The sequence below is a fragment of the Cydia amplana genome, chromosome 18 (assembly GCF_948474715.1).
Source record: "Cydia amplana chromosome 18, ilCydAmpl1.1, whole genome shotgun sequence".
Classification (NCBI taxonomy): domain Eukaryota; kingdom Metazoa; phylum Arthropoda; class Insecta; order Lepidoptera; family Tortricidae; genus Cydia; species Cydia amplana.
The window spans coordinates 12640890-12666387 of record NC_086086.1 but is presented as its reverse complement, the minus strand read 5'-3'; the positions used below and the strand labels follow the sequence as shown (position 1 = coordinate 12666387).

Here is a 25498-nt window from a genome sequence, read left to right as displayed (position 1 = left end):
TTGGCTGGCCTGGGCATTGGCTTAGCCCATACTAATAAAACAAAAACGTAAGAATAAGTGAACTTACAAAATAATCCACACAATACAACTTGAAACCTAAACAGTCGAGCGCTCTAAAGTCAGCGCATTATGCAAACGCTATACGCTACACGGCGGGAAGAAGTTGATAACTCGAGATATTTTATTAAAAAAATTAGAACTTTAAATTAAATTACATAAGGTTTAAATTTCTTCCATTTTTTCCCGCGAGTTATCAACTTCTTCCCGCCATGTACGGTTATAAACGTCCTGTAGAAATTTCGTCGAGAAACGGCAGTATGTTAGGTACTTAAAAAAATAGTACATACCTAGTTACAAGTTATTAAGGGCTTGGAGTCACAAGACTCACAAGCGTCGACAATTGCTATCCATCAGGCTGGCTGTATTTTTGTAACTGCCGTGGCATAATATAAGAGTATGTAGGTAACTTACCGCGTTATTTTCGCTCTCCTGAACGCGTTTTTCGACGGCGGCCTGTTGTTCCAGCAGCTTGAAGAGCGTGGGCGCCTCCGGGTCGTTCAGTTGACGCAACACCGCCTCCAGGCTTGGGAATGCGCTGTCGCTGTACCAAAAAAAAGGGAATTATATACTTTAGAAACAATGTAGTTAAGCATTTTAAGCAGAAAGTAAAATGAAAAAAAATTGAGGTAATAAATTTAGGTACTATTTATCAAAAACCAAATTAAAAGTATAAAAATACCAGACAACACACTATGGTAAACCTTACATTGTTGCAATAAGGTTTCCGATTAGCAAATTTTTTAATCAAAACAGCTGTCGGACCAACATAGTATTTTATACAATCGTGATATAATCAAAAGCTTTTCAGTCGAGTACCGTGTTTAGGCAACGAAGCTTGCCGAGTTGCTAAGCGAGGTACGAGATTGAAAAGCTTGATTATGTCCCTGTTGTATACATTACTGTTTGTGTGCGTAAATGTGCCGCCGAAGCAGGGTCCAGGCGCCCCAGTACACCCGACACCGGGGCCGACCGGGCCAACATTGTGGATATAAAACTTGTGTGCGTGGTGAATGGATACGCCTCCTTTAGACAGATTTGATGTCTGGCTTCTTAATCTGAAGGTTATTGTGGCGCAAAAGGCATGTTTACTTCGTTTTTCGGTCAGCGCGGGCGAGTAGCATGCGAGCGTTTGCTCAAAACCGGCGGCGACACGTACCCTGCTCGCATCGCCATTCTAACTTGTTCTGTGGATCAGACAATGTGAAAACGCTTCTAGTACTACGAGATAAGGCCCACCAACGAGTGAGCTGGTTGTGTGGTGTGTAGTCAGTACTCACACGGCGCAGGGCGGCGGCGCGGCGGTTAGCGGGCGGCAGGCGGGCGGGGGGCGGGGCGGCGGCTCTAGCATGTCCACCGGCCGCGCGCACGCCGCGCCGCCGCCGCGCGAGCCCGAGCGCGGCGCGCCGCGGTTGCTCATGGACCACGCGAAGCGGCCCCAGCCGCAGCGGATGATTACTACAAATATATATAAAATATAGACACAATTTTACAGTATATAGGCTATCTTATCTAGCCAGCAAATCATATCAGGGTGTCACAAAGAATCGGCAGTAAAAAACCTTACGTAACAATAAAATTGCTATGAAATTCTGCCCGATTATTTGCTGCACAAACATTTTGAATTGCTTTTTACGCTTCGACAAAAATTGCTTGTCACACTACGCACTTCTCAAGTTCTAAGAAGATTCTTTGTGTTTTTGAGTTTCCAGAGTCTCGCTGATAAACGTAGCCGACGTAATGGCTGAAACGGCTCATATGACCATACTTCGACACCGAGAGCCTTCGCTCGTCCAATTAACACCTCACGATGACACCGACAAATGTCGGCTGCGATTCTTGACTGTTCGCAAGCGCATCATTCAACAGCGATATAAGGATGTTGCCAGAGACATAGTGTAGCAAGCAATGCCCCAACGCCGATAGTCACCCATCATCTGTCTCCTTCTGATCAACATATCTCTCCATAACTCACCGATTAACGCAGGCTAGCGATTATTCCAACAGCGGCAAAAGGATATCGCCTTTTATGGCATAGTATGGTTTCCCCTGAGCTCCTAAAGATTCACCGGTTAACGTAGGCTGCGGCTCCTGAATGTTCGCGAGCGGTTATTTCATCAGCAACAGAAGCATTTTTCTAAAAACGACATCACTTGGTACTTACCGATAAGGGTAGGTTGCGGTTCCTGGCTGTTGGCTAGCGGTTCTTCCAACAATGACAGAAGAATATTGCCATCGGCAACGTAATGCCTTAGGCGACCGTGTCCTAAAGCTGATAGCCACCGCTCGTCCAGTCGACACCAACCGGTGCCCGGAGATTCGGATCCCACCTACAAAAATCCATGGCTCTTTATCTTGGAAAACAAACCGATAAAAAAAAATGCCACTAATTGCACACGTCCAGTGTACGAAGAGAGAATCTTAAAAGATTGTCAGGAACATACACATATATTACTGACTGTACTTCGCTTTGCCACGGTAAACGCGTTTAGTGAAATAATAGGAATATGACATAAGCATGGTCTAGGCTTGTAACAAAAAAAAATCTTGCTTATCTGAGTGTCCCACTGCGGGCATAGGCCTCTTGATTTCCACGACTCCCGATTCGGTGTTTCCTCTGGCCAGGTTCAGGAAGCTGTCCAGGCCATCCCGCCATAACAACATTTGATTGACTTAAAACATTGACAGTTCATCTCACCTGTTCCAAAATGAGCATCAGTAAGGATTCGGCTGCGTCGCGCACTCTCATAGAAACGGGCTTTAGTTCCTTCTCATCTTTCATTTTTGGTTGCTCGCCAGATTTACCTGAAATTATATTAAGGAATGAATTCCAGTAAACTGTTGCGAAGTTGCCGGTGATAACCTGCTAAGTATCTAAGACTCATGTGTCAATAGCTCATGTCGCAGTGCATTTCACGCGAGCGTAAAGGTGTGTACACCGGTGTAGTCAATGATATTATATAACCCTAGATATGTTACTCATACTTTAGGAGCACAAAAAATACTTCCTAATTTATTTCTGTGCCTACGAAGAAATCTCTTATTTTTGATTAATTTTCTCATTCCATCCATCTTTGTCACACTCGTTGTTAAACATAAGGTCGTCTCTTTCTCTTTCGGTGTGCGGGAGCTCGTTAGCGCGTGCACATTTTTCGCTTGTCCAGCCGCGACTAAAGGCAACTTGTCCAATTTGTCACAAGCTTCAATTTTGGAACGCCTATAACCTATCTTGAGTTATAAATCTTCGGGTGTAGTACACAATACAGCTCACCCTGGCTCTTGGTGCCCGAGATGCCCAGCTCCACCACCTCCATGAGCGCGGCCAGGCAGTCCGGGTCGGCCAGCAGCGCGGGGCACAGCCACGAGGCCAGGCAGGAGTACGCGGCCACCACGCACGAGTGCAGGTCGCGCGAGTGTGAAGGCGGTACACCGGTGTAGTAGACAGTACTCACCCTGGCTCTTGGTGCCCGAGATGCCCAGCTCCACCACCTCCATGAGCGCGGCCAGGCAGTCCGGGTCGGCCAGCAGCGCGGGGCACAGCCACGAGGCCAGGCAGGAGTACGCGGCCACCACGCACGAGTGCAGGTCGCGCGAGTGTGAAGGCGGTACACCGGTGTAGTAGACAGTACTCACCCTGGCTCTTGGTGCCCGAGATGCCCAGCTCCACCACCTCCATGAGCGCGGCCAGGCAGTCCGGGTCGGCCAGCAGCGCGGGGCACAGCCACGAGGCCAGGCAGGAGTACGCGGCCACCACGCACGAGTGCAGGTCGCGCGAGTGTGAAGGCGGTACACCGGTGTAGTAGACAGTACTCACCCTGGCTCTTGGTGCCCGAGATGCCCAGCTCCACCACCTCCATGAGCGCGGCCAGGCAGTCCGGGTCGGCCAGCAGCGCGGGGCACAGCCACGAGGCCAGGCAGGAGTACGCGGCCACCACGCACGAGTGCAGGTCGCGCGAGTGTGAAGGCGGTACACCGGTGTAGTAGACAGTACTCACCCTGGCTCTTGGTGCCCGAGATGCCCAGCTCCACCACCTCCATGAGCGCGGCCAGGCAGTCCGGGTCGGCCAGCAGCGCGGGGCACAGCCACGAGGCCAGGCAGGAGTACGCGGCCACCACGCACGAGTGCAGGTCGCGCGAGTGCGCGGGAGGGGGGCGGCTGCATTGGATGCTGATGTAGTCGCAGATCCAGCGGACGGCGCGCTTGCGCTCTATCGCTTCTATTGTCAAAATATATGTTTAGTTAGTAAAAGGAATGCTAAGGACCATTTGCACCATCGCCACTCAGCAGTAAACTATGAAACTTCATGTATGCACCTACAACTGTCACGCTCCGTGATTGTTACGCCATTTAGGGTTCTAGCTAAATTGAACATTCCATAGCGTAAGTATTTTAACAATCAACCACTTTAACAATCCCGTGTGGTGATTGTACAATAAAATGCCGTAATATTAGCCGTCTCCTCTTTATCAGATGATAAAGGCGCTAAAATATTTAGATTTATACGTCGTCTTAGAATGTTTGTGTAATTTAAAGCATTCAATGACACAGACAGTTCATCACTTACCGATTACAAAATCTAGTGAGCATGAAAACATAGAAAACACTTTATCTTTCACACAGCCTAAAGCCCCGACTTCTTAAATTACATAAAAAACATGGCAATGAAAATACATATTTCATTGCCATGTTTTTTATGTAATTTAAAAAGTCGGGGCTTTAGGCTTTCACAATTTTTATACTTAGTATTTCATTACACTCCGTCACACAGGATGGATCAAAACTGGGTCTCTACCGAATTGAGATGATTGATGTACAGTCAGCAGCAGAAGTTACTAAGAGGGCCAGGTGTTCAAAATTACCTTGACACGTTCTTATTCTCGTAACAATTTCAACACCCAGCCCGCTTAGCAACTTCTGCTGCTGACTGTACATTAGGTATCTCAATTTGTACAAGTATTAAAATCCACTATTATTAATAACTAAGACATCTTACAGTCTTGTACACAACATACCTGGTTTAGCAGAGTGCAGCTTAGCCAGGCCGGAGAGCAGTTCCAACGCGGCCAGCGACACCTGCAGGTCTCCTTTCCATGAGGAGATGAGCCGGTGGCACACCAAGTACGTGGCACGCACCACCAGTGCCGCACCTGACGTTCCGATAAAAATTAAATATAGTTAGGTATCAGCATCAGGAGTTGATACTCGTATCACGCAGAAAACACAATGTCATGTAAGTAGGGTTGCCAGATCGAAAGGCGCTATTATTGGGAAAAAATATAAATTTTTCGGGATTTTGAGACTTAAGTCGGGAAAAAGACAACATTCAAATTAAAGTACCTAATTGTATTAAAAACAACGATATTTTACATTATTGGCACTACGTAAACTGCTCTGCCCATAGACGTTTTTATTACGCTGACGCGCTCGACACGGGTCGCTCGCTCGCTCGACGACTGTTCGGAACTTGAAATTATTGTTTTATAACGTGCAGCTGTTTTTCGGGACATTAATTTCTACTTTGTCGGGAATCGGGAACACATGTTAAAAATCGGGAGAATCCCGCCAAATCCCAACCATCTGGCAACCCTACATGTAAGGTATCTGCGCCTGCGCTGCGACGGTTCTTAATCTTGCCTAACTGTCTAATTTTCATACTTTTAAAGTGTAAATGGGTTCGCTTTCGCTACTGCCATAGACAAAACTGTAAAATCATATTAATTACAGAAGGATTATTTATTTTATCTGTAACAGCTACATGCGTTTCAAATTGTTTTTATTTACATATATTTAATTACGTTACTTTATAACAGTGTGTAATATTTTAGATAACATTTAGTCAAACTAGGTAAGGTGAACATAACAACTACGTGAAAATGTCCTCACCCTCAAGATTTTGTATGCAGGTTATAAATAAATTCGACGCATTCACTCAAGAAACACCAAATTACGTTCAAACTATTGCATATGTGAACACACGGCATTTCAATCATCCTAACCTAATAAAGTATGCTGTATAACTTAGAATCTCGTAATTTCTTAAATCAATAACAAGCAAGCAATGGTAACAACAAAAAATATACACAAAAAGGTAATGTTCACGAAACTAGTCAAGAAAAGTTCGTTAATTTACGATCAACGTATGATTAATATGATTATACAGATAATAGATTATATTGATAATAGTATTATTTTCATTTGTTTAGCAACTAGGTAAACGAAGTCTGTCGAATCTATGAATGCAAATTAGGTATTAGGTATTCTTTGCTCATAGTTTACACAAAGATATAATAATTTAAGACGCGTAAATTAGACCCAAATGTTGTAGTTTTGACACTTGAAGTAACTGGCAGTAGTGGCTCTGTGCGTTTCGACAGTCCAATTGCCTTAATTACCATACATTAGCCATTAACTTCATCTGTCAATATTTTGGTTGCACTATGCGTATACATTAGCGTGGTTAGATAATAGTAAGCTTATCTGTATAATCAAACATGGCCCTTAACACATGCAGTATAAAGGGCCACCCCATACCAACGTCTTGTGAGCGTCGGCGTCCAGTCAGCGCTATGGAAAATAAAACCGGCCAAGTGCGAGTCGGACTCGCGCACGGAGGGTTCCGCACCATCAACAAAAAAAAATAGAGCAAAACAAGCAAAAAACGCAAGCAAAAAAACGGTCACCCATCCAAGTACTGACCCCGCCCGACGTTGCTTAACTTCGGTCAAAAATCACGTTTGTTGTATGGGAGCCCCACTTAAATCTTTATTTTATTCTGTTTTTAGTATTTGTTGTTATAGCGGCAACAGAAATACATCATCTGTGAAAATTTCAACTGTCTAGCTATCACGGTTCGTGAGATACAGCCTGGTGACAGACGGACGGACGGACGGACGGACAGCGGAGTCTTAGTAATAGGGTCCCGTTTTTACCCTTTGGGTACGGAACCCTAATGACGTCGCTGCGCAGTTGCGCCAACGTTGCGTCGAGTAGCAGCCATAGAGTTGACTAGACGCCGATGCTCAAATGCTAGTGTGGGGTGGCTCAAAGCAGGGCTCGGAACCGGTTTTTTTGTAAAACCCAAAATAGCCCAATATTTTTAATTATTTTATGCTCTTTACGTAGGACTGAATCATTTATTTAGGTAACAACTTAGTATTATTAGATTGTCCCATTAAAAATGAAATAATAAACCAAAGAACGTAATAATACCGGTATTTTTTGTATGAAGAAATACCGGTTCCGAGCCTTGGCTCAAAGAGTTTACCGAAAAGCGGCGAGGCCGGGTCGAGGTCGGTGACGAGGTCGTCCAGCGTGGGCTCCGCCGCGCCGCCGTCGGAGCGCGCTAGCGGAATGAATGGCGGTGACAACACAACAGTGGTAACATAACGTAAAATGTGTGATAAAGTGGCCCGAGGAATCAGACGTTTACTTACAATGCTGATTATGTTTCTTTTTTTCTAATAATACATATCAAAAAATGGAGTTAATTAGAATACCGGTTTCTTCGAAAAAGTAGTAACTTTATCTAACGTAACAGTGTGTATTTTAGATAACATTTAGTCAAACTAGGTAAACAACAACTACGTGAAAATGTCACCACCCTCAAAAATAAATAAATTCGACACGTTCACTCGAGAAACACCAAATTAAGTATAATTTAAGCTCAGGGATGCATATTTAAAATTAACAGACTTAAAAAAAACACCGTGTATTTTTCATTTCATAAAATAACATTTGTACATGTTTCATTTCATAAAATTAATAAGTTCAAAACTGTAACATTTTCCGATTTTTTATCGTATAAAAGACAATCAAATTACAATCTGTCGGTTTCCTCGGATCAGCAGTGTTTTTAGCCAGGTCTAATCTACCCAACTATGCCACAAATCTCAGTTGCATCTTGCAGGGTTGGGGAAAAACTCTAAATTAACTCAATGTAATTCTTGCAGAAAGTCACAAAAAATTACAAGAATCAAGAATTATTTCATTTTCTGATTTTTATGGAACATGGGTTCCATTCACGTTCTTTTTAATAATAGGTATATATTTCCGACTCAATAACTGGCTAAAAACATCAAAAAATAAACAATGGTAGAATATTGCAATTTTTTAAAGACAATAAAAATCTCTCTCGTGTTAGTTTGGATTTAAACAGTGGCTTGAAGTGTGAGTAGCAGAAATATGTAAGGTGATAATATAGCGTGTAGCTGTAGGTGTAGCCAAGGTTTTTACGTATTTACAACAAGACTGATTGCGATTGATTTATAAGATTTAATGTAAGAGCAACATAAAAGGAGCGTTTGTACTGGGAATTATTTCTTAATCTTTGAGCTAATATTTGCTAAATTCTCTTCAGCGTTTTATTTATACAATATTTGTATAAATAAAAATAAAAATGTGATGTCAAATAACATTTTCAACAGATGGCGTTCATATAAATTAGAACTGCTATTTTCGCAATATTTCTTTGGCTAAGAATTTTATCTCTGATATGCTAAAGTTACGCAAACGTACAGGAAACCATTTGCGAAAAAACCGCTTACTGGTCGCATGTCTTTCGTATAGTCACCATCAGAATATTGGAGCGGCCAAGTCGCTCAAAAATGTCTAAGTATGCACTTTACATATTGATAACAGAGTCTTTGTTCTGTTCAGATATTTGTGAACACCTAGGCCACTCGGATATATCTGATGACGACGGTACCATAGTTTATCAAACGAGTATTCGCCAGATCTGATCGCAACCTCATAGCATAATATCGCCAAAACTACCAGGACCGCATAACAGATAGGTAACCTTACCTTTATAATCCGTGCTATGCGACATAGTCGAGCCGGGCGGCGCGCTATGCGCCTTACTCGCCGTCGATACCTGCGCGTTATGCCTCACACACAGGTACAGAGCGCTTAGCAAAGGTACTGCTAGTGCGTCTGACGTTTCAACTTGGACTGCTGTAACGCAGATTAGGGATATCTTGCCGCGGGCGTAGTCGCCTAGTGTCATGCCGGCGCTGTAAGGGAAACTGAGCTGTAGTTGGTGGTGATATGGTTCAGAATTGTACAGTCAACGTCAAAAATGTATTTAAAGACTGTAAATTACAGTTTTGAAGCTTGCTCCTTTGTAATAAGGTGACAAATGAAAACATATTACCGTCGGCTCTCTCATTTACTCGAATGTCAGTATAGAAATAAAATAAAAGCACGCGTGTCTCGCATGTCTATGATAAACTTTCCTCTATGTAACCCACTCATGATTTGGATTTTGAACTCTGTGACAATGTAAATAAAATATGTATTCTTCAGAATACCATAACCAAGTGAACCTCGAAACCAAAAGCCCAATGTAGGTGACCAGCGACAAAACTTGCGCTTAAGTTCGCTTTGAGCAGCTCTCAGAATTGAACATCCATAAATTTATTCTGCAAGTAGTTTTTTCACAAGTTAATCTCTTTTGTCTATGGATCTTTCTTAACCTTCTCATATTTTACCTTCGTAACCATTTAGACGGATACCAGGATAACATAACTATGTAAGCGTTTCACTTACTACTCATTGCACCCAGGGAACTCCGGAACCGGCAGCCCCTTATAATGGTGAGGGAAGGCGACCAGAGACAACAACGCGCTGATGGCAGCCTTGCGCAGCTCTCGCTTGTCTATGGAACCGCATTCCAGTTTAGGCTCTCGCTCTGTTAGGATGTGCTCTAGTGCTGTGATGAAGTCAGGAACTAACACCAACACGCCATCTAGGTCCAATCTGTAAGCGAAATAATAAATAAGCTTCAGACAAATATAGACCCCACAAGTCAACCAATAAGGTTCAAAGTAGAATACCAATCTAGTACCACCTATATCGCTTGGGTCATATTAAGAGCTTGTAGAGCAGTAGCAACAGGCTACAAATATCGACTCAATAGCTTACGCATTAAGGTTCAAAATAAAAGTTTACCTGAATATATCAGGCGCATTGAGTACGACAGCGGGCGCAGTAGGCGGGTCCCTCAGCCCGCGATGTATAGCTGCGTAGCAACGGGCTAGGTACTGTGATGAAACTTCTTGACGACACTACTTGTGATAACGGCTCTATGAGTCAAGCATTAAGGTTCAAACTTCTTTACCTGAATATATCAGGCGCATTGAGTACTACAGCGGGTGCAGTGGGCGGGTCCCTCAGCCCGCGATGTATAGCTGCGTAGCAACGGGCTAGGTACTGTGATGAAACTTCTTGACGACACTACTTGTGATAACGGCTCTATGAGTCAAGCATTAAGGTTCAAACTTCTTTACCTGAATATATCAGGCGCATTGAGTACTACAGCGGGTGCAGTGGGCGGGTCTCTCAGCCCGCGATGTATAGCTGCGTAGCAACGGGCTAGGTACTGTGCTGAAACTTCTTCGCGACACTGCTTGGAGCAAAGTACGCGACATAGGGCGCCTAGGGCTTCGGCGCGACCTACAAAAGGATAGGTATGGTTAGAATTATAATCGTTGTCGCTATACGTTCCTGGTACTTTTGGAATTAAAGCCAGTGAAGCTTATTTAAGAATGCTAGGAGGCGCAATCGATCTTTTTAACTTAACTTGATATTGATTTGAGAACAAAAGTTTGGCACCGCTGAGAGAAGTTCCCTGGCGGCATAGAGAAATGGCGGTTACGTTAATAAAGCTTTGGTTTCCTCCGAAAGCGGTGCCGTCATATAGCGGCCGTCTCCATACAAATACTACGACATCCATATTAGCCGTATTATTTAGTATGGAGACGGCCGCTATATGACGGCACCGCTATCCTACGAAAACCGATCTTAAGACACTAAGAGCTGTACATTGGAGTAAACTTTTTTTTTAATGATTGGGCCGTGACTGGTATTTAGGTAGGTTTTTTTTTAAAGTCACCTGCAATGAGTTCATTCTAGTTTATTTATTTGGCCTATTTAAGTACGTTACCTGGTTGGTAAGCTGCCATATTCAGCTTGCTCGTGGCATCCGACAAAGATGGCGGTGGTGGAGTGCCATCGGCTCGTTCTGAAAACAATTATTTTAATTATTTACATCCTCAAATTTGTTTCAAAGAACTCGTCAATCGCACTGTCAGTAATCAGAATACAGTGCCAAGCTATTACCGGTAAAAAAATATGACCTAGCGTTCTGAAATTCAAAACCTAGTTTTAACGGTCTCGTACTTAGTATGGCAGTAAGAGAAGTTAACCGTAAAATATAACAAACGGGTATTTTTCATGAAAGCTTGTGACAAAAACTTGTATAAACTTTAATGAAAAGTGTCTGTAAACGTAAATATTTTATTACAAGCAACTTTCATATTGATTGTCACTGTCAAAAAGGTACGAAACGGGTCATAAATTAATATGTACTTTCGACCGGACCTACTCGTATGTAAGTATATATATTATGTTTATACGGGTCAAATTTTACAAGTTATTTTTGACCCACTTCCCGGTTTCCGATGAAGCTGAAAATTTGTATACGTGTGTAAGTCGGGTGACAATGCAATATTATGGTACCATGGAGCTGATCTGATGATGGAGACAGGTGGCCATAGGAATTCTGTGATAAAACAACGCAACCTATTTGTGTTTGGGGTTTTTAGAATTGTCTCGATGAGTATTAGTTGTCTGTGGAAAGAAAAATACAGTCAGCGATAAAAGCTTGTACCAAAAATGAAATGTTTGCTAAAAACTTTTATTCTTTAGCCGCCCGGACGTCAAAACTTGGCACTTAAAATGCAATTTAGACTTGTCTAAACAAAGATTCAAATTAGAATGGAACAGGAGATCTTTTTATAGGTCTTTGGGCGGGTAGAGTTTAAATACCAAATGAAATAATTACGTTGGTTGTTGTAGGACGGCGTAGTCCCGATGAGTGCCGCTTCGAACAGCCACTCGCCGAACAAATGGAAGATGGAGTTCACTTTCGGACGCAGTGGAGTCAGGGGCGGCTTCTCCGAATCACACACTGGAAAAAAGCACTGTAAATCAATGTTTTTCCACCACTTTCATAACGCCTTATAACAACGTTGAAGATAGTCATTAGCAAGGAAATCAGACTTTTGTTAATAAAAAAATTTGGGGTTCGGTACCCTCAAAAGGAAAAAAAAACGGAAACCTTATAGGATCACTCGTGCGTCTGTCTGTCCGTCCGTCCATTCCCCCCTTTATGACCGAAACTACTGGGCTAAAATATTAAAAAAAAAATACACAAAATAGTTCTTTACCTATAGATGACAGGAAAGCTATTAGGAATGTGCAGTCAAGCGTGAGTCGGACTGAATTACATAGTTTTTGATCCGACCCCTACGGGTTTAAAAGGCATTTCATTCCACATAAAAAAATACATTGTTAAAAATTGGGTAAAGTACGGAACCCTTAGAACGCGAGTCCGACTCGCACTTGACCGGTTTTTTATTATACTAAGAGCAAGTCTTAGAAAAAGGTAAACCAGGGTAACACCAGGGTAACATACCTTGCGAGACGATAGAATTAGGTGGCGTAGTAGGCGCCACACTAGCAGGCCTGCCGCCTCCCGCCGTCAGTCCGATTAGAGATGACCGTGGGGTACCTACGCACAAGTTAGTTAAACAATAACAACCGTTAAAATACAATCTAACTACAGTAAAACCCGCTTTGGAAGAACCCAAAGAAAACACTCCAGGAAGCGTTTTGAGAAGGAAAGTAAAAATAAGCAAAAGTTTATGAACTACTACGTGAACCCGGAATGTGCAAACCAAACAATGTACAACACATGAACACACTACGTTCACAACCGAAACTTTAAACTCATTTGTGCAAAAAAAAAGCAGGTACCTACTAAGTAGGTATATGACAAACACTTACCTTAGAAGGCTCTATTTTATAATTTTACAAGTTTAAACTGGCAATAGATGCGATTTTCATACGTACAATGACAACTTCACGAGAAGTTTTTTGACTAGTGATTGGTTCTTAACTTCTTACCAATCTGGAGCTTGTAAAATTATAACTTGAGTGGCAGCCGCCCCCACATGCCCCTACATGGGCCGCCCAGCTGCTCATTGCTGTACTGGACATATCCAGGTAAGGAAGTCTTTCTACTGATATGATGGTCACTGGTTACAGCAGTGTATACTTCTCCACCCCGCTGTCGCGTTGCCTCTGAAGCCAGTGTCCTAGTGGACATGTCCAGGGAAGGAAGTCTTTCTATGATGATGGTCGCTGGTTACAGCAGAGTATACCTTTCCACCCCGCTGTCGCGTTGCCTCTGAAGCCAGTGTCCTAGTGTGCGACAGCTATAGCAGTGTATACCTTTCTGGACTTGGCGAGACGACGGTACGCGGGGGGCGTGTCCCCCTCCACCCCGCTGTTGCCCTTGCTCCGAGCATGTGTCGCAGTGTGCGACAGCTATAGCAGTGTATACCTTTCTCGGTCTTGTCCCTGGCCTTGCCGGCCACGCTGTAGGACTTGGCGAGGCGGCGGTGCGCGGGGGGCGTGTCCCCCTCCACCCCGCTGTAGCCCTTGCTCCGAGCATGGGTCGCAGTGTGCGACAGCTATAGCAGTGTATACCTTTCTCGGTCTTGTCCCTGGCCTTGCCGGCCACGCTGTAGGACTTGGCGAGGCGGCGGTGCGCGGGGGGCGTGTCCCCCTCCACCCCGCTGTTGCCCTTGCTCCGAGCATGTGTCCCAGTGTGCGACAGCTATAGCAGTGTATACCTTTCTCGGTCTTGTCCCTGGCCTTGCCGGCCACGCTGTAGGACTTGGCGAGGCGGCGGTGCGCGGGGGGCGTGTCCCCCTCCTCCACGACGCTGGAGCCGCTGACGCCCGCCTCCCACCACCGCTCCGAGCCCCGCCCTGTGCCCAATACCCGGCTATACCTCACAAAACCCTACTCGAGATGGTCCACGAATTAATCTCCTTTCATTCTGCCACAGATAGTTTCGTTCCACCGAGTTATAGTTCGCTGAAATTTTTTCTAAGATTTGGCAATGATCGTATAAGTTAACAGTTTAAAACTATAATTGTTTAGAGAAATATAATTTTCAATTTAAAAAAAACCCTTTCGGTAAAACGTAACTCTATGGAACAAAGGCAAACTATATGAAATAAACACAAATTCACCCTAAAAGTCTATGCACCCAACCATGTTTATAAATTTCTGACTCCATTATAGCCAGGTTTTAACCCACTAAGCTGACACTAATGAAATACATATAACAAATTCGAAGTAGTTCAGTAACGCCATTTTGGTTCATTAAATGTTGGAAACCCAATTTGAAATGTTCATAAGGAATTGTGTTAGTTGAACTTTATTTTTTATCGTTACCGACTCGCATATTTTACTTTTTTATTTTAGGTGCCATAATTGATTTTCACACACTACTTATACCAAAATTCCTTATGAAATTACGGAAACATGGGCGTAAGTAGCATATTTTGAATCTAGACTATACTGTTACAGTGCTGCGTTTAAATATGAGCTATAACGATAGAACACCAGTAGAACACCAACTTCAAAATAATTAAAATAATATAGACAGCTATCACTGTGGTACAGTCAGCGTCAAATACTTTGTAGCAGTCAAAGTGGCCAAATACCAACAATATATTTAGTATGGTGTACCGAACTATTTGGCTACTTTGGTTGCTACAAAGTATTTGACCCTGACTGTACCTACAAACAGCAACACTCTTAACTGTCTATCGGTGGACCTTTATGCCTTTTGTATAATTATGTAATAAGGTTTTCGAACTGTCAGTTAACAGTGTGGGCGATGGTAATAATAAATAACAAAGTTCGCCTTGAAGTCACAAATTTTACCAGAGTGATAGCTATCACAGGCACGGTAAGAAATGAAATATACAATAGACAAGAATCCCCAAAAGAATAAAATCAAAATCAACAGTCCCACGGTGTATAACACAATCTCGTCCCATCACCGAAACCCAACTCACACAATCGCACACAGCCTCAGAACAGTAAATAAATTGAATACAAGAAAATTGCCGTTATATTGCTCTCGAAAGAAATTATATTTCTTATTGGCGTTTCTAATGGTGACTTTAATCCTCGCACACAGCTGCGCTACCACACTTAGACCAATCCTTTTACATGTTTTATAATGGATAAAAGTATAACAAGCAAGCAACAGTTTAGTGAGTGCAAGTAATGTAAAGGCAGGCACTTCTTCTGCAAGCCAATTCTCTTGTATTCAAATATATGTGATCGACTGATCCATATTTCAAAATAATCTTATTATGTAATAGGCTCATTTAAACGGTGCGCGAAAACACATGCAAATTGGGGTTAGTTTAAATGAGCCTTTTGTAAATATAGTCTGTGCGGAAAGAGAAGAGTCGTGGAATGTATGGGGCCCAATACATTCCACGACTCTTCTCTTTCCGAACAGACTCTACAGAATACATTTGAAATCTATATATATATATATATATATATATATATATAAACGTGAAAGACCTAATTGACTGACTGACTTAAATCAACGCACAGCCCAAACCGATGGGACTAGAAAGTCCAAATTTGGCAAGTAGGTTCCTTATAAGGTCTAGGGGTCCACTAAGAAAGGATTTTTCAAAATTCATCCCCTAAAGGGGTGAAACGGGGGTCCAATAAAAAAAAACTCTCCTGTGCGTGCGAAGCTGCGGGCAAAAGCTAGTAGGTAATATAAAGCTTCGAAAGATGAAAGACAAGAAGGCTTAGGGCCAGTTGCACCAACGCCAGTTGACGGAATGATCAACGTCACACAGCAGAGGACTATAAAACTTCCAATACCGACAATAAAATTTAGCGAACGTTTTAACGGTAACAGACGGTTTGGTGCAACCAGGTGAATGATCATTGATCAGTTAACGTTGGTCTAAGTACCAGGGCAGCATACATACCAAGGAACGCGTCAACATGCGCAGCGAGCCCTCGCATGGCGTTGTGGAAGATCGCCGGCAGCGCCTGCAGGCACGGGTGCTGCGACGGGTCGCGCGCGCCCTCCTCCAGTACTGAGTACTACCATAGAGAAAAAAATACATAGAGTGCTCACTCCATACATTAGTTTTAGTACCAAAAAGACTATTAGCATCTAGCATCGAGTAGCGGAACTATCAGTACTGCTACTTGACAATAGATGTAGCAGTACTGATAGTTCCGCTACTCGATGCTAGATGTCGACACTGAAATTAATAGTCTGAACTGATGTATGGAGTGAGCACTCTTGTCTTACTATATTTCTCTATGGTACTACATATAATACAATGTTGATACGGATATTTGGCTGCTATTATGAATATGCTATTTTGCATAACGACAAAAGTAGCCTTGTTGTGATAATTTATTTGAGCAATACTCTTGTTTGCCTTTTGAATTCCAGACTCTAATGATATCAGTACGGCTAGTTGTTTAGGCGCGAGATACCATGACTCCGCCATTTTGAAAAAACCCAAAAACTGGATCGAAAAAAAAATCTTTTTATCATAAAATAAAATAAAATTTCAGTATAGGTACTGGACAAATTACCCATTTTTGCTGACTTGTATCTCAGTAAATATTGAACCTACAGAGCTGATTTACTTATAGATCTTTATAATGAAAAACGCATAGCTTACAAGGAGTGTTTTTTGGAGGACAAGACAGATAGATAACAACTGACACCTCGGTCATATTCGTATAGTATGAATTATCTCAGATGAATTTTTCGGGCTCGGGCCCTAGTCTATTAAACAAAAGGTATTGTTTCCTTTATGCAGTGCTTACACCTGTTTACTGCTAATAGACCCTACATAAGTAACGGGAACAAACCCGTTTAATCTGTCAACTCCCACGGCTCATATATGAGCCAGAACGCTTATGATGACGTCATATCGTGGGATTCGACAGGTTAAAAAGCAAATTTACCATTCTATTTGTATGGTTCAAATTCATGAAACAACCCATTTGGAGATAACACGTTTTGTTATCTCCAAAGAAAAGACCACCCTGATTGTTCTCAGAATGAACTGTCACGTAAATTTGAACCTTAATACTATCACGATAGTTGCTTTTTAAACGACATGATTACTTTGGCACGTGCTGAAGACCGCTCTTAAAAGAAACAAAGGCTTTTGTTTAACAGATTAGTGCTCGAGCCCGAAAAATTCATCTGAGATAATTCATACTATACATGTTCTTGTTTTTTGTACCTGCAAAAAGTCAGGAGTCTGGCTGATGACATGCGGCCGGCACAGGTCCACCGGGTTGCCGATGGTGTGGAGTATGCGGTACCAGGACTGCATGACCGCCTCGGCGGACATGTCCGGGGGGATCAGGTTGGCGTCTTCTTCGCCTACACATATACAAAATAAACTTGAGGGACTCTTAAGTTATATTTCAAGTGACTATGTTTGTATGTAATTTTTTGCGAATACGAAAGACAAAATTAATGAATTTTGTGTTATATTGGCGATCGCTTGTAGTGGTTACTGATCGAAATAAATATAGAATTTATAAGATATAGAAACATGTGTTTATCTTTATGGTCACTTTATGCATAAATATCAAATTAGTCATTATCTCACCATTCGCGCCCGCAAGATAGTCTACCCGTCCTTCTTTAATTAGGAAATACAGTTGGCAAAATATGGATAACCTCTTTAATTAGGAAATACAGTTGGCAAAATATGGATAACCTATCTCGAATGTGAGATACTGTCGCAGCGCACCCGCGCTAAGCCTACTGGAATCAATGGATACCACATAGATATGGCGGGAGACAATACAAACAGCTGTTCAACGCTCCCCATGACCACGACTACTCTGTCAGAAGTACACGGCTAAGAAGAAAAAGAAATGCTTATTTAATAAATTGAAAACTCACTAATAGGCATCTTGGGGAAGGTCGGGCCGTACATATGCCCCAGCAGCCTCGCCGTCAGGCAGAGCGAGACTCTCGTCCACTGCTCCGTGAGCGGCGCGCGGTGGCGCCAACGGATGCACTGTTCACGAAGCGTGCGCCATAGCGGGGGTGACGGGAAACATCTGTAATATATAGTTTGGTTTTTGGTCTTGTTAACTCCTTGAGCATCTTAACTTGCCAGCCAACAATTACTACAAGTTTTTATATTAAGAATAAAATTTAAGCTGTGTCCAGACGGGCTGGGCAAATCGACCGATATGATCAGGAAAATAATTGGCATCAATCTCCAATTTAATAACCAATTTAAGATTAAAATGCCGAAAACGAAAATACTAGCATCATAAATTGATTCTTGCGTAATCATAATCGGCGGTCGAATTCGGCGAGCCAAATTGGCGATTGCGTCCGCACGTCCTGATTTGATCGGACAATTTCATCAGATTGGCGAAAAATTGTCTCGTCTGGACACAGCTATAGATTGACATTGCCGACGCGGTAGGCACCGCGTCCATTGGACTCGTGTTAATGGATTCCCACTTTTGCCTGCCGTTTGTAATGCTGCATGCCCCAGTGAGCAACCAACAGCCATACCTCTAGAAACACGGCACTCGTCTGCTGATCAGCTGAGGAGTAGTGCGGGGCGGGCGGGGACAGCAAGCAGTAGGAGTACAAGAGACGCCATAGTCACTAGCAGCGAGTTAGAGGGAGATATAGTAATGCTGCACGCACCTGTGACACGCCAGCAGCCACACCTCCAACAACACGGCTAACACTCGTCTGCACAACTGATCAGCCGAGGAGTGGTGCGGGGCGGGCGGGGACAGCAACGCTCGCGCCGCGGCCAGCAGTAAGAGTAAAAGAGACTTCCACTCGGCGGCTCCCAGGTCGGCTGAGCCGGCTACGGTGCGAGCGAGACGGAGCACGCGGTGGCAGAGCACGGCCTGCTTGCCGATGAGGTCGCCGCCTGCAAAGCGAAGCGAGCGTAAAGGGGCCCACTGATTACCAGTCCGCCGGACGATATCGGCCTGTCAGTTGTTCGGAGCTGTCAAATTTTTGTTCTAACCATAGAAGGTAGCATCCTATAGAAGTGGTCTACGCGTGCCTCTGTGAGGGACAAAACATATAAAATCGACCTATCATAGCGTCGCATTGCGGTTTGTGTAAAGTTTTACGTCTTGCCTTGGCCAGGAAGTGAGATTTTCTTCTCGCGTAGCGTACGGTCGACGTAAAATATTTCACTACCTATTGAAAAAAAAGGGCTCTCCCCACACTTAACGCAAAAAGGAATCAGCAAAAACTGATAGAAAGCTTTATATCCACGCAATAAGAGCGGTAAAGACATCGCTCGGCATGTTAGGATCGGCTCAACCGACACCGGAAGGTTGAAATTAAAACCGCAAACTTACTTTCCTGTACTGAACAACTGAACATTATGTATGCAGAATTTACTGTAAGGGGGCCCCGAGCATTACACTGCCTAGGGGCCCCGACATGCTTAATCCGGCCCTGCCCGCGAGCCTCCCTGGCTATTTTGTATGTAATATTGACAAACGACAATGTCTGCTAAAGTCACAAATATTACCGAAGTGCGGCCCGCGTCAAATACGTTAACTACTATGTGGCCCTTGGGTGCTAAAAGGTTGCCGACCGCTGCTTTAGCCTATGACAAATGACGTCACTTACCGTCCGCAAACGTGTTAATATTAGAAATCAAAGATTAGTAACCGTGCTACGAATTAGTAAGGAAAGCGTGCAAAAATCAAGCGTTACTATTACTCACCCAGTTCCGTCTGATATATGAATGTGAGTGCTTGAAAGAAAGAGCAATGGGTGCGTTATAAAACCAATATACAAACCAAACGTTGACCAGATACGCCACTCAAAACATATTACCGAATTAGTTTTACCGGTCCGTCGCTGCTCTCGACGTAAGACTAATGTTTTGACACTTGCTGTATTTATATGAGTTGTACTGTGATGAGAGTGGCATAACTGCGTCGGTGTTAAGTAATCTGTGCTCAAGTCCAGAAAAAGAAAGAGTTGATTTTGACAAATTATACCATTAGTTATGAATAAGTATTTACAAAATAACACCATTAGTTTAATTATATTTTTGAAGCAGCATCCCTTAAATTGTTTTAAAATTATGAATATGTAGTTTAGATATATCATGGGAGCATGGGATGTTAATATGTCTATTTACAAATTTACAAGTTAAATCACAGTTTTTATAAAGAAGTCAAGAAATATATACATCGTGTTTAAACTAAATCAAATGACATTGTAAAATTTTAAGAAATTATAAAAAACATTATACATAATTAAAAGTTCATAATAGCCAAATATTCATCCCAACATTATGATTAATACTATTTAATACCAAATGTTAGTAAAACTTGCATTTTTACATGCAAATCGATCCAATCATTTTAGAGTTTATCACGTGGAGAAAACAGACAGTAACGTCATTAACTCATATGACATGGCGTTATTCATAAACGGCTGCTAACTTAATCAGTTGACGATCGTCGTTTGTCCTATCTGTCGTAATGCCATAGAGAGGGACAAACACAGACAAGACAACACAGACAGGTAATTCCGTGCCGTGATTGGTCCGTGTCTTTGAACGGACCAATCACGGCACGGGATTCGCTCACCTCGTCCCCCCGCACCCCCGTATTTTTGGCAGCATCGGTTTCATGAAATAATTGCTCTAAACTCAGTCTAGAGGATTCCTAGTCTATGGGGACAAACGACGATCATCAAAATAATATTGAAATAAAAATATCTACTCACTCTCATTAGGCCTCGGCACGAACAGATTATGCAAGTGCCTGAGTATCTTCCTCGCGTATCGTTTGGGCGCCGCGGCGACCGGCGGCGGCACCGCGGGCGGCGGGGGCTGCGCCGGCGGCGCGGGCGGCAGCAGCGGCGCCAGCCACGAGCAGCACACGCGCACGCAGTCGCGGAGCGCCTCGTGCTCGTGGAGCGGCAGGGACAGCCCGAAGCGGATCACTTCGAGGACCCATTCCACCTGCCAACACCGGAAGCGGTCAGTTATCATTCTAGCAACATTGGTATAGTTTTCTTATTCGGCTATCCTATCACAAAGCTTGGCATCAAGGTAGCAAAACTCGTTTTTGCTCCGACTGCTAATTTTTGAGTCCTGAGCAAGCGAAAGATTCCAATTAGAGTCTCAAGTGTATAAATAAAATTAATGTTACGTTTAAACATTTACCTACGCAAAAAAAAATTTGAAAGCTCCAGTCCTAATCCCAGTTTCTGTTCCTGTTTCAAATAACGTTCCAATCTCTGCTTCAGTTTCACTATTAAGATTACAAGTTGTATGATGATTCGCGCGAACCTGAGCAGTTTGAGTTGTAATCGTTCAATTGCGTTCTACGACTAGTTATCAAGTCGCGAGACGCAAGTTTCAATCGTTTTTACAAGGTACCAATTTAAAAGCGTTGGGTAATCATCCTTGCTCGTGATCCTACACGCAAGCTGGTTTGTTTGTATACCTGACGTACACACTGCCTGTCCCTCGTTACCTCGGCGTCCTACCCGTTGCAACGGGCATTAGTAATGAACTTTAAAGGGCCGTCACAATAGATTAAAGCTTGGTCGATGCGGCACTCAAAGGCCCAATACCACCCCAATCACAGAACAAGTAGTAATAAGGTTAGAATGGCGATGCGAGCAGGGTACGTGTTGCCGCAGGGTTTTGTGCAAACGCTCGCATGCTACTCGCCCGCGCTGACCGAAAATAAAGTAAACATACCTTTTTGCGCCACAATAACGTTCAGATGTCTGGCATCAAATCTGTCTAAAGGAGGCGTATCCATTCACCACGCACACAAGGCGCTAGCTAGTTTTTACTACCGTTGCGCGAGTGTTAGTAAATGTGGAGAGGAACGAGCGACGACACCGTTTCCGATACTAACTACGCGCGATAGCCATTCTAACCTCTTTAATATGTTCTGTGACCCCAATAATAAATAAAATAAGTACCTCAGCGTCGGTGGTGAGCGGGCTGGGCTCGTGCGAGGTGAGCTGGCGCACCACCGCCAGCACCACGTCGCGGCCCGCGCCGGCCGCGCCGCCGACCGCGCCGAGCACGCCGTGCCCGCCGCCCTCGAGCGGCAGCGAGCTCCACTCGGCGTACATACCGCCTGAATCCTTGTTCTGCGGACCATATCAAATCTTGGGTTTCACAACTAATGGCCTGTTGCACCAACTTGTCTTGTCAGACTGATCAATGGCAATCAGCAGTAAACTATGACATTTCCCATACAATTAAATTAGTGTATGTTTTAACAGTGGACAGACAGATAGGTGGAACTGGCCCTGGAAAAAGAACATATCAGAAAGCTAACACTAAATAGTGTCACTCATAAAATTTGCAATTGCATTTCTATTACTTACTCAATAAATAATTTGGATATATTTTTTAAAGCATTAACGATTAAAAAAACACGATTTAAGCCTCATTCCTTTAAGTCCTAAAAATTCCAAATGAGAAAAAAACACAAAAAATGATGTTACAGAGTGGTCATATTTGCCATTATATAATATCTAAGTCAGTGGTTCCTAACCTGGGGGTAAAACTGGTATTTTACGGGTGTAATAAGCTAACCTAATATAACAATACAACAAACAATATATAAATTGAGTTTTGTTGCAGCAACCTTTACAAAATAAAACAACAACAAAGTGACACACATTCTCTGTTTAAACATAATTTAGTCTACCTAGCTGGCCATCTGGCAATCTAACTGAATTTCATGTTGATAGTATCTATGTATGAGTCAGTTGCATAATATACATATTAGAATTAATTGTCATCAGCACTATTAGCCGTATATTTGTGAAGTGTTCATGAGTGTTAATAAAAAGCGGCCAAGTGCGAGTCGGACTCGCCCATGAAGGGTTCCGTATTTAGGCGATTTATGACGTATTAAAAAAAACTACTTACTAGATCTCGTTCAAACCAATTTTCGGTGGAAGTTTACATGGTACTGTACATCATATATTTTTTTTTAGTTTTATCATTCTCTTATTTTAGAAGTTACAGGGGGGGGACACACATTTTACCACTTTGGAAGTGTCTCTCGCGCAAACTATTCAGTTTAGAAAAAAATGATATTAGAAACCTCAATATCATTTTTGAAGACCTATCCATAGATACCCCACACGTATGGGTTTGATGAAAAAAAAATTTTTGAGTTTCAGTTCGAAGTATGGGGAACCCCAAAAATTTATTGTTTTTTTTTTTATTTTTGTGTGAAAATCTTAATGCGGTTCACAGAATACATCTACTTACCAAGTTTCAACAGTATAGTTCGTATAGTTTCGGAGAAAAGTGGCTGTGACATACGGACGGACAGACAGACGGACAGACATGACGAATCTATAAGGGTTCCGTTTTTTGCCATTTGGCTACGGAACCCTAAAAAAGTGGAACACTAGTTAATTATGTAAAAAGATGTTGTATTATGTTATGATAACATGCAGGGCTTATACAGTAAGTTTGTAAGGCTTGTAGAAAATATTGGTTTAAAATATACAGATAGATTACTTGGTGTTTTTGTCATTGGTACTGTAAATTATAATTTAACCTACTTTACCTCATACTGTAAAACCACCCAACTATAGACCACAACTACAAAATGTAAATAAGTATAATTAAATTTTGCTACGCGGGCCAGGTGTTCAAAATAATCTTGACACGACTTTATTGTTAAGAGAATAAGAGCGCATCCAGGGAATTTTGAACACCTAGCTTACTTAGCAATTTCTGCTGCTGACTATACTACAACATTCAAATATTGGTCACACCTGAAAAACATATATAACAAAACAAATATTTGACTTATTTTTGGACCATAGTATGTAATAGCCCTTTTTATGCTAGATGAAAGATGATGCTTAGTTTCATCATACAAATTTTATTTTGAACTTAGATTATTTGTTGAAGCAGAATATATTTATAGTTTGAATTAGTTATCCTTTCTACCATGGTTAACAAATTTCAACATCCAATGATTGCAATGACTATATTTTTAAAGGCACCATAGTCAAAGAATATCTTCTAAACATAGGCTTACATAAGTTCACTTGAGGTGAAGTATATTAAAAATACAAGACTGTTTCTGGTCATTTTGTAACTAATCAATTAAAACTCTTACGGTAATGAAACGCACCTTAATCCGAGTTTGAAGACATAGTGTGCAGATTAAAACTTCGATTATTAAGGCACAGGGAAGGTTACTCACCTTATGGTTGACTCTATTGAAGATTCCCACATTCATAAATAAGGTATAACGGTGCCGTCCGCTGTCCCGTTCGTCTCCAAGTCAACGCGCAGCAAGCTGCTTCGTAAACAATAACAAAATACAACTCAAATTGTATTGTGAACTGATCCACTCAGACAACGCTTTAAAATAGTATAATAGTATTAGTTAGGTAACTGCCGTATTCTACACGAGTAAAAGTCTGTATCCCGAGTTATTTTCTAAAGATTTTCACAAGTTTTTTTTTTTTTTGTTAGAATGGCTTTTGCTGCCAGGGCACTTTGCCAATGTCAAGTTTAGTTATAATATAAGGACAAACTGAGGAGTGCACCTAATATGATTTAGCCCAGAATTTTGAATTTAGAGAATTATACACTTATAAAAATAGTTTTAATAATATAACATTAGCAATAAACACATATATAGCTGAACATACATAAGAAATATTTATAGACTTATATTATTTTTATCAATAAAATATGCCAACAGTTTTAATACATTGGGTTCAGAACTAGCCAGAAGAGATTTGACATTACAGGGGAGGCAGACTTTGAATTTTATCAAGAGATCGTATAAAGAAAGACGGTTCAACGGACATTCGAAAAATATATGTTCAATTGTACCTACACCATACCCACATTGGCATTCCGGGCTACCTTTTACATTAATTCTAAATAGAAACTCCGGAGAGCACACATGACCCATTCTAAGGCGAATCAGAACACTTGTTACTTTTTTTTTGAACCTATGTTTATAAAACCAAGGTTTACGATAAATATTTTTTTGAATTTGAAAGAATTGTAATTTGTTATTAGAAACCCAAAGATCCGACCAAACAGAAAGTAGCTTTGATGACGAAACTACGTCCAAGTCCTTACTGAAGCATTTAAAAAAGGACCTACTACCATTTGTAGCCGCCTCTTTGGCAGCTTCATCTGCTTTTTCGTTACCGTGGATTCCTTTGTGGCTTGGAATCCATGATAACTGTACTTCTAAATTTAACAAGTGGCAAGAAAAAAGAGCTTCTTTAATTAGGCAAATTATAGGGGCTTTTGAGCAATTTTTGATAGAATTACAGGTAATGGCCTGGATCGAGCTTAAACTATCAGAAAAGATTACCGATTTGGGCACCTTGAGTTCTATTATATATTTAACTGCTTTCAAAATGGCTACGCATTCTCCGGTGAAGATAGAGCAAACTGAGGGAAGTTGAAATTTGCGGGTTGTCATCAAATTATCATGAATGAAGGCACATCCAACTAA

At 42.2% G+C, this 25498-nt stretch overlaps 1 protein-coding gene across 1 annotated transcript in view; it reads right to left on the bottom strand.

Annotated features, from left to right (window-relative positions):
- LOC134656347 (ral GTPase-activating protein subunit beta) overlaps window positions 1–24389 on the bottom strand; it is a 32752-nt gene extending 8363 nt beyond the window's left edge. Inside the window, exons 1-21 of the mRNA XM_063511866.1 lie at window positions 24218–24389; window positions 21954–22127; window positions 20739–20976; window positions 18672–18906; window positions 17904–18064; window positions 17230–17372; window positions 15943–16060; window positions 13756–13893; window positions 12534–12629; window positions 11901–12026; window positions 11001–11078; window positions 10345–10510; window positions 9605–9814; window positions 8861–9069; window positions 7323–7400; window positions 5071–5205; window positions 4053–4274; window positions 2756–2862; window positions 2222–2387; window positions 1338–1515; window positions 472–601 (exon numbers count right to left, since the gene is read on the bottom strand). Coding sequence (XP_063367936.1) covers window positions 472–601; window positions 1338–1515; window positions 2222–2387; window positions 2756–2862; window positions 4053–4274; window positions 5071–5205; window positions 7323–7400; window positions 8861–9069; window positions 9605–9814; window positions 10345–10510; window positions 11001–11078; window positions 11901–12026; window positions 12534–12629; window positions 13756–13893; window positions 15943–16060; window positions 17230–17372; window positions 17904–18064; window positions 18672–18906; window positions 20739–20976; window positions 21954–22127; window positions 24218–24253 — 3144 coding nt within the window. The 5' untranslated portion in view covers window positions 24254–24389. The remainder of the gene's footprint in view (window positions 1–471; window positions 602–1337; window positions 1516–2221; window positions 2388–2755; window positions 2863–4052; window positions 4275–5070; window positions 5206–7322; window positions 7401–8860; window positions 9070–9604; window positions 9815–10344; window positions 10511–11000; window positions 11079–11900; window positions 12027–12533; window positions 12630–13755; window positions 13894–15942; window positions 16061–17229; window positions 17373–17903; window positions 18065–18671; window positions 18907–20738; window positions 20977–21953; window positions 22128–24217) is intronic.
- Between the last annotated feature and the right edge of the window lie 1109 nt (window positions 24390–25498).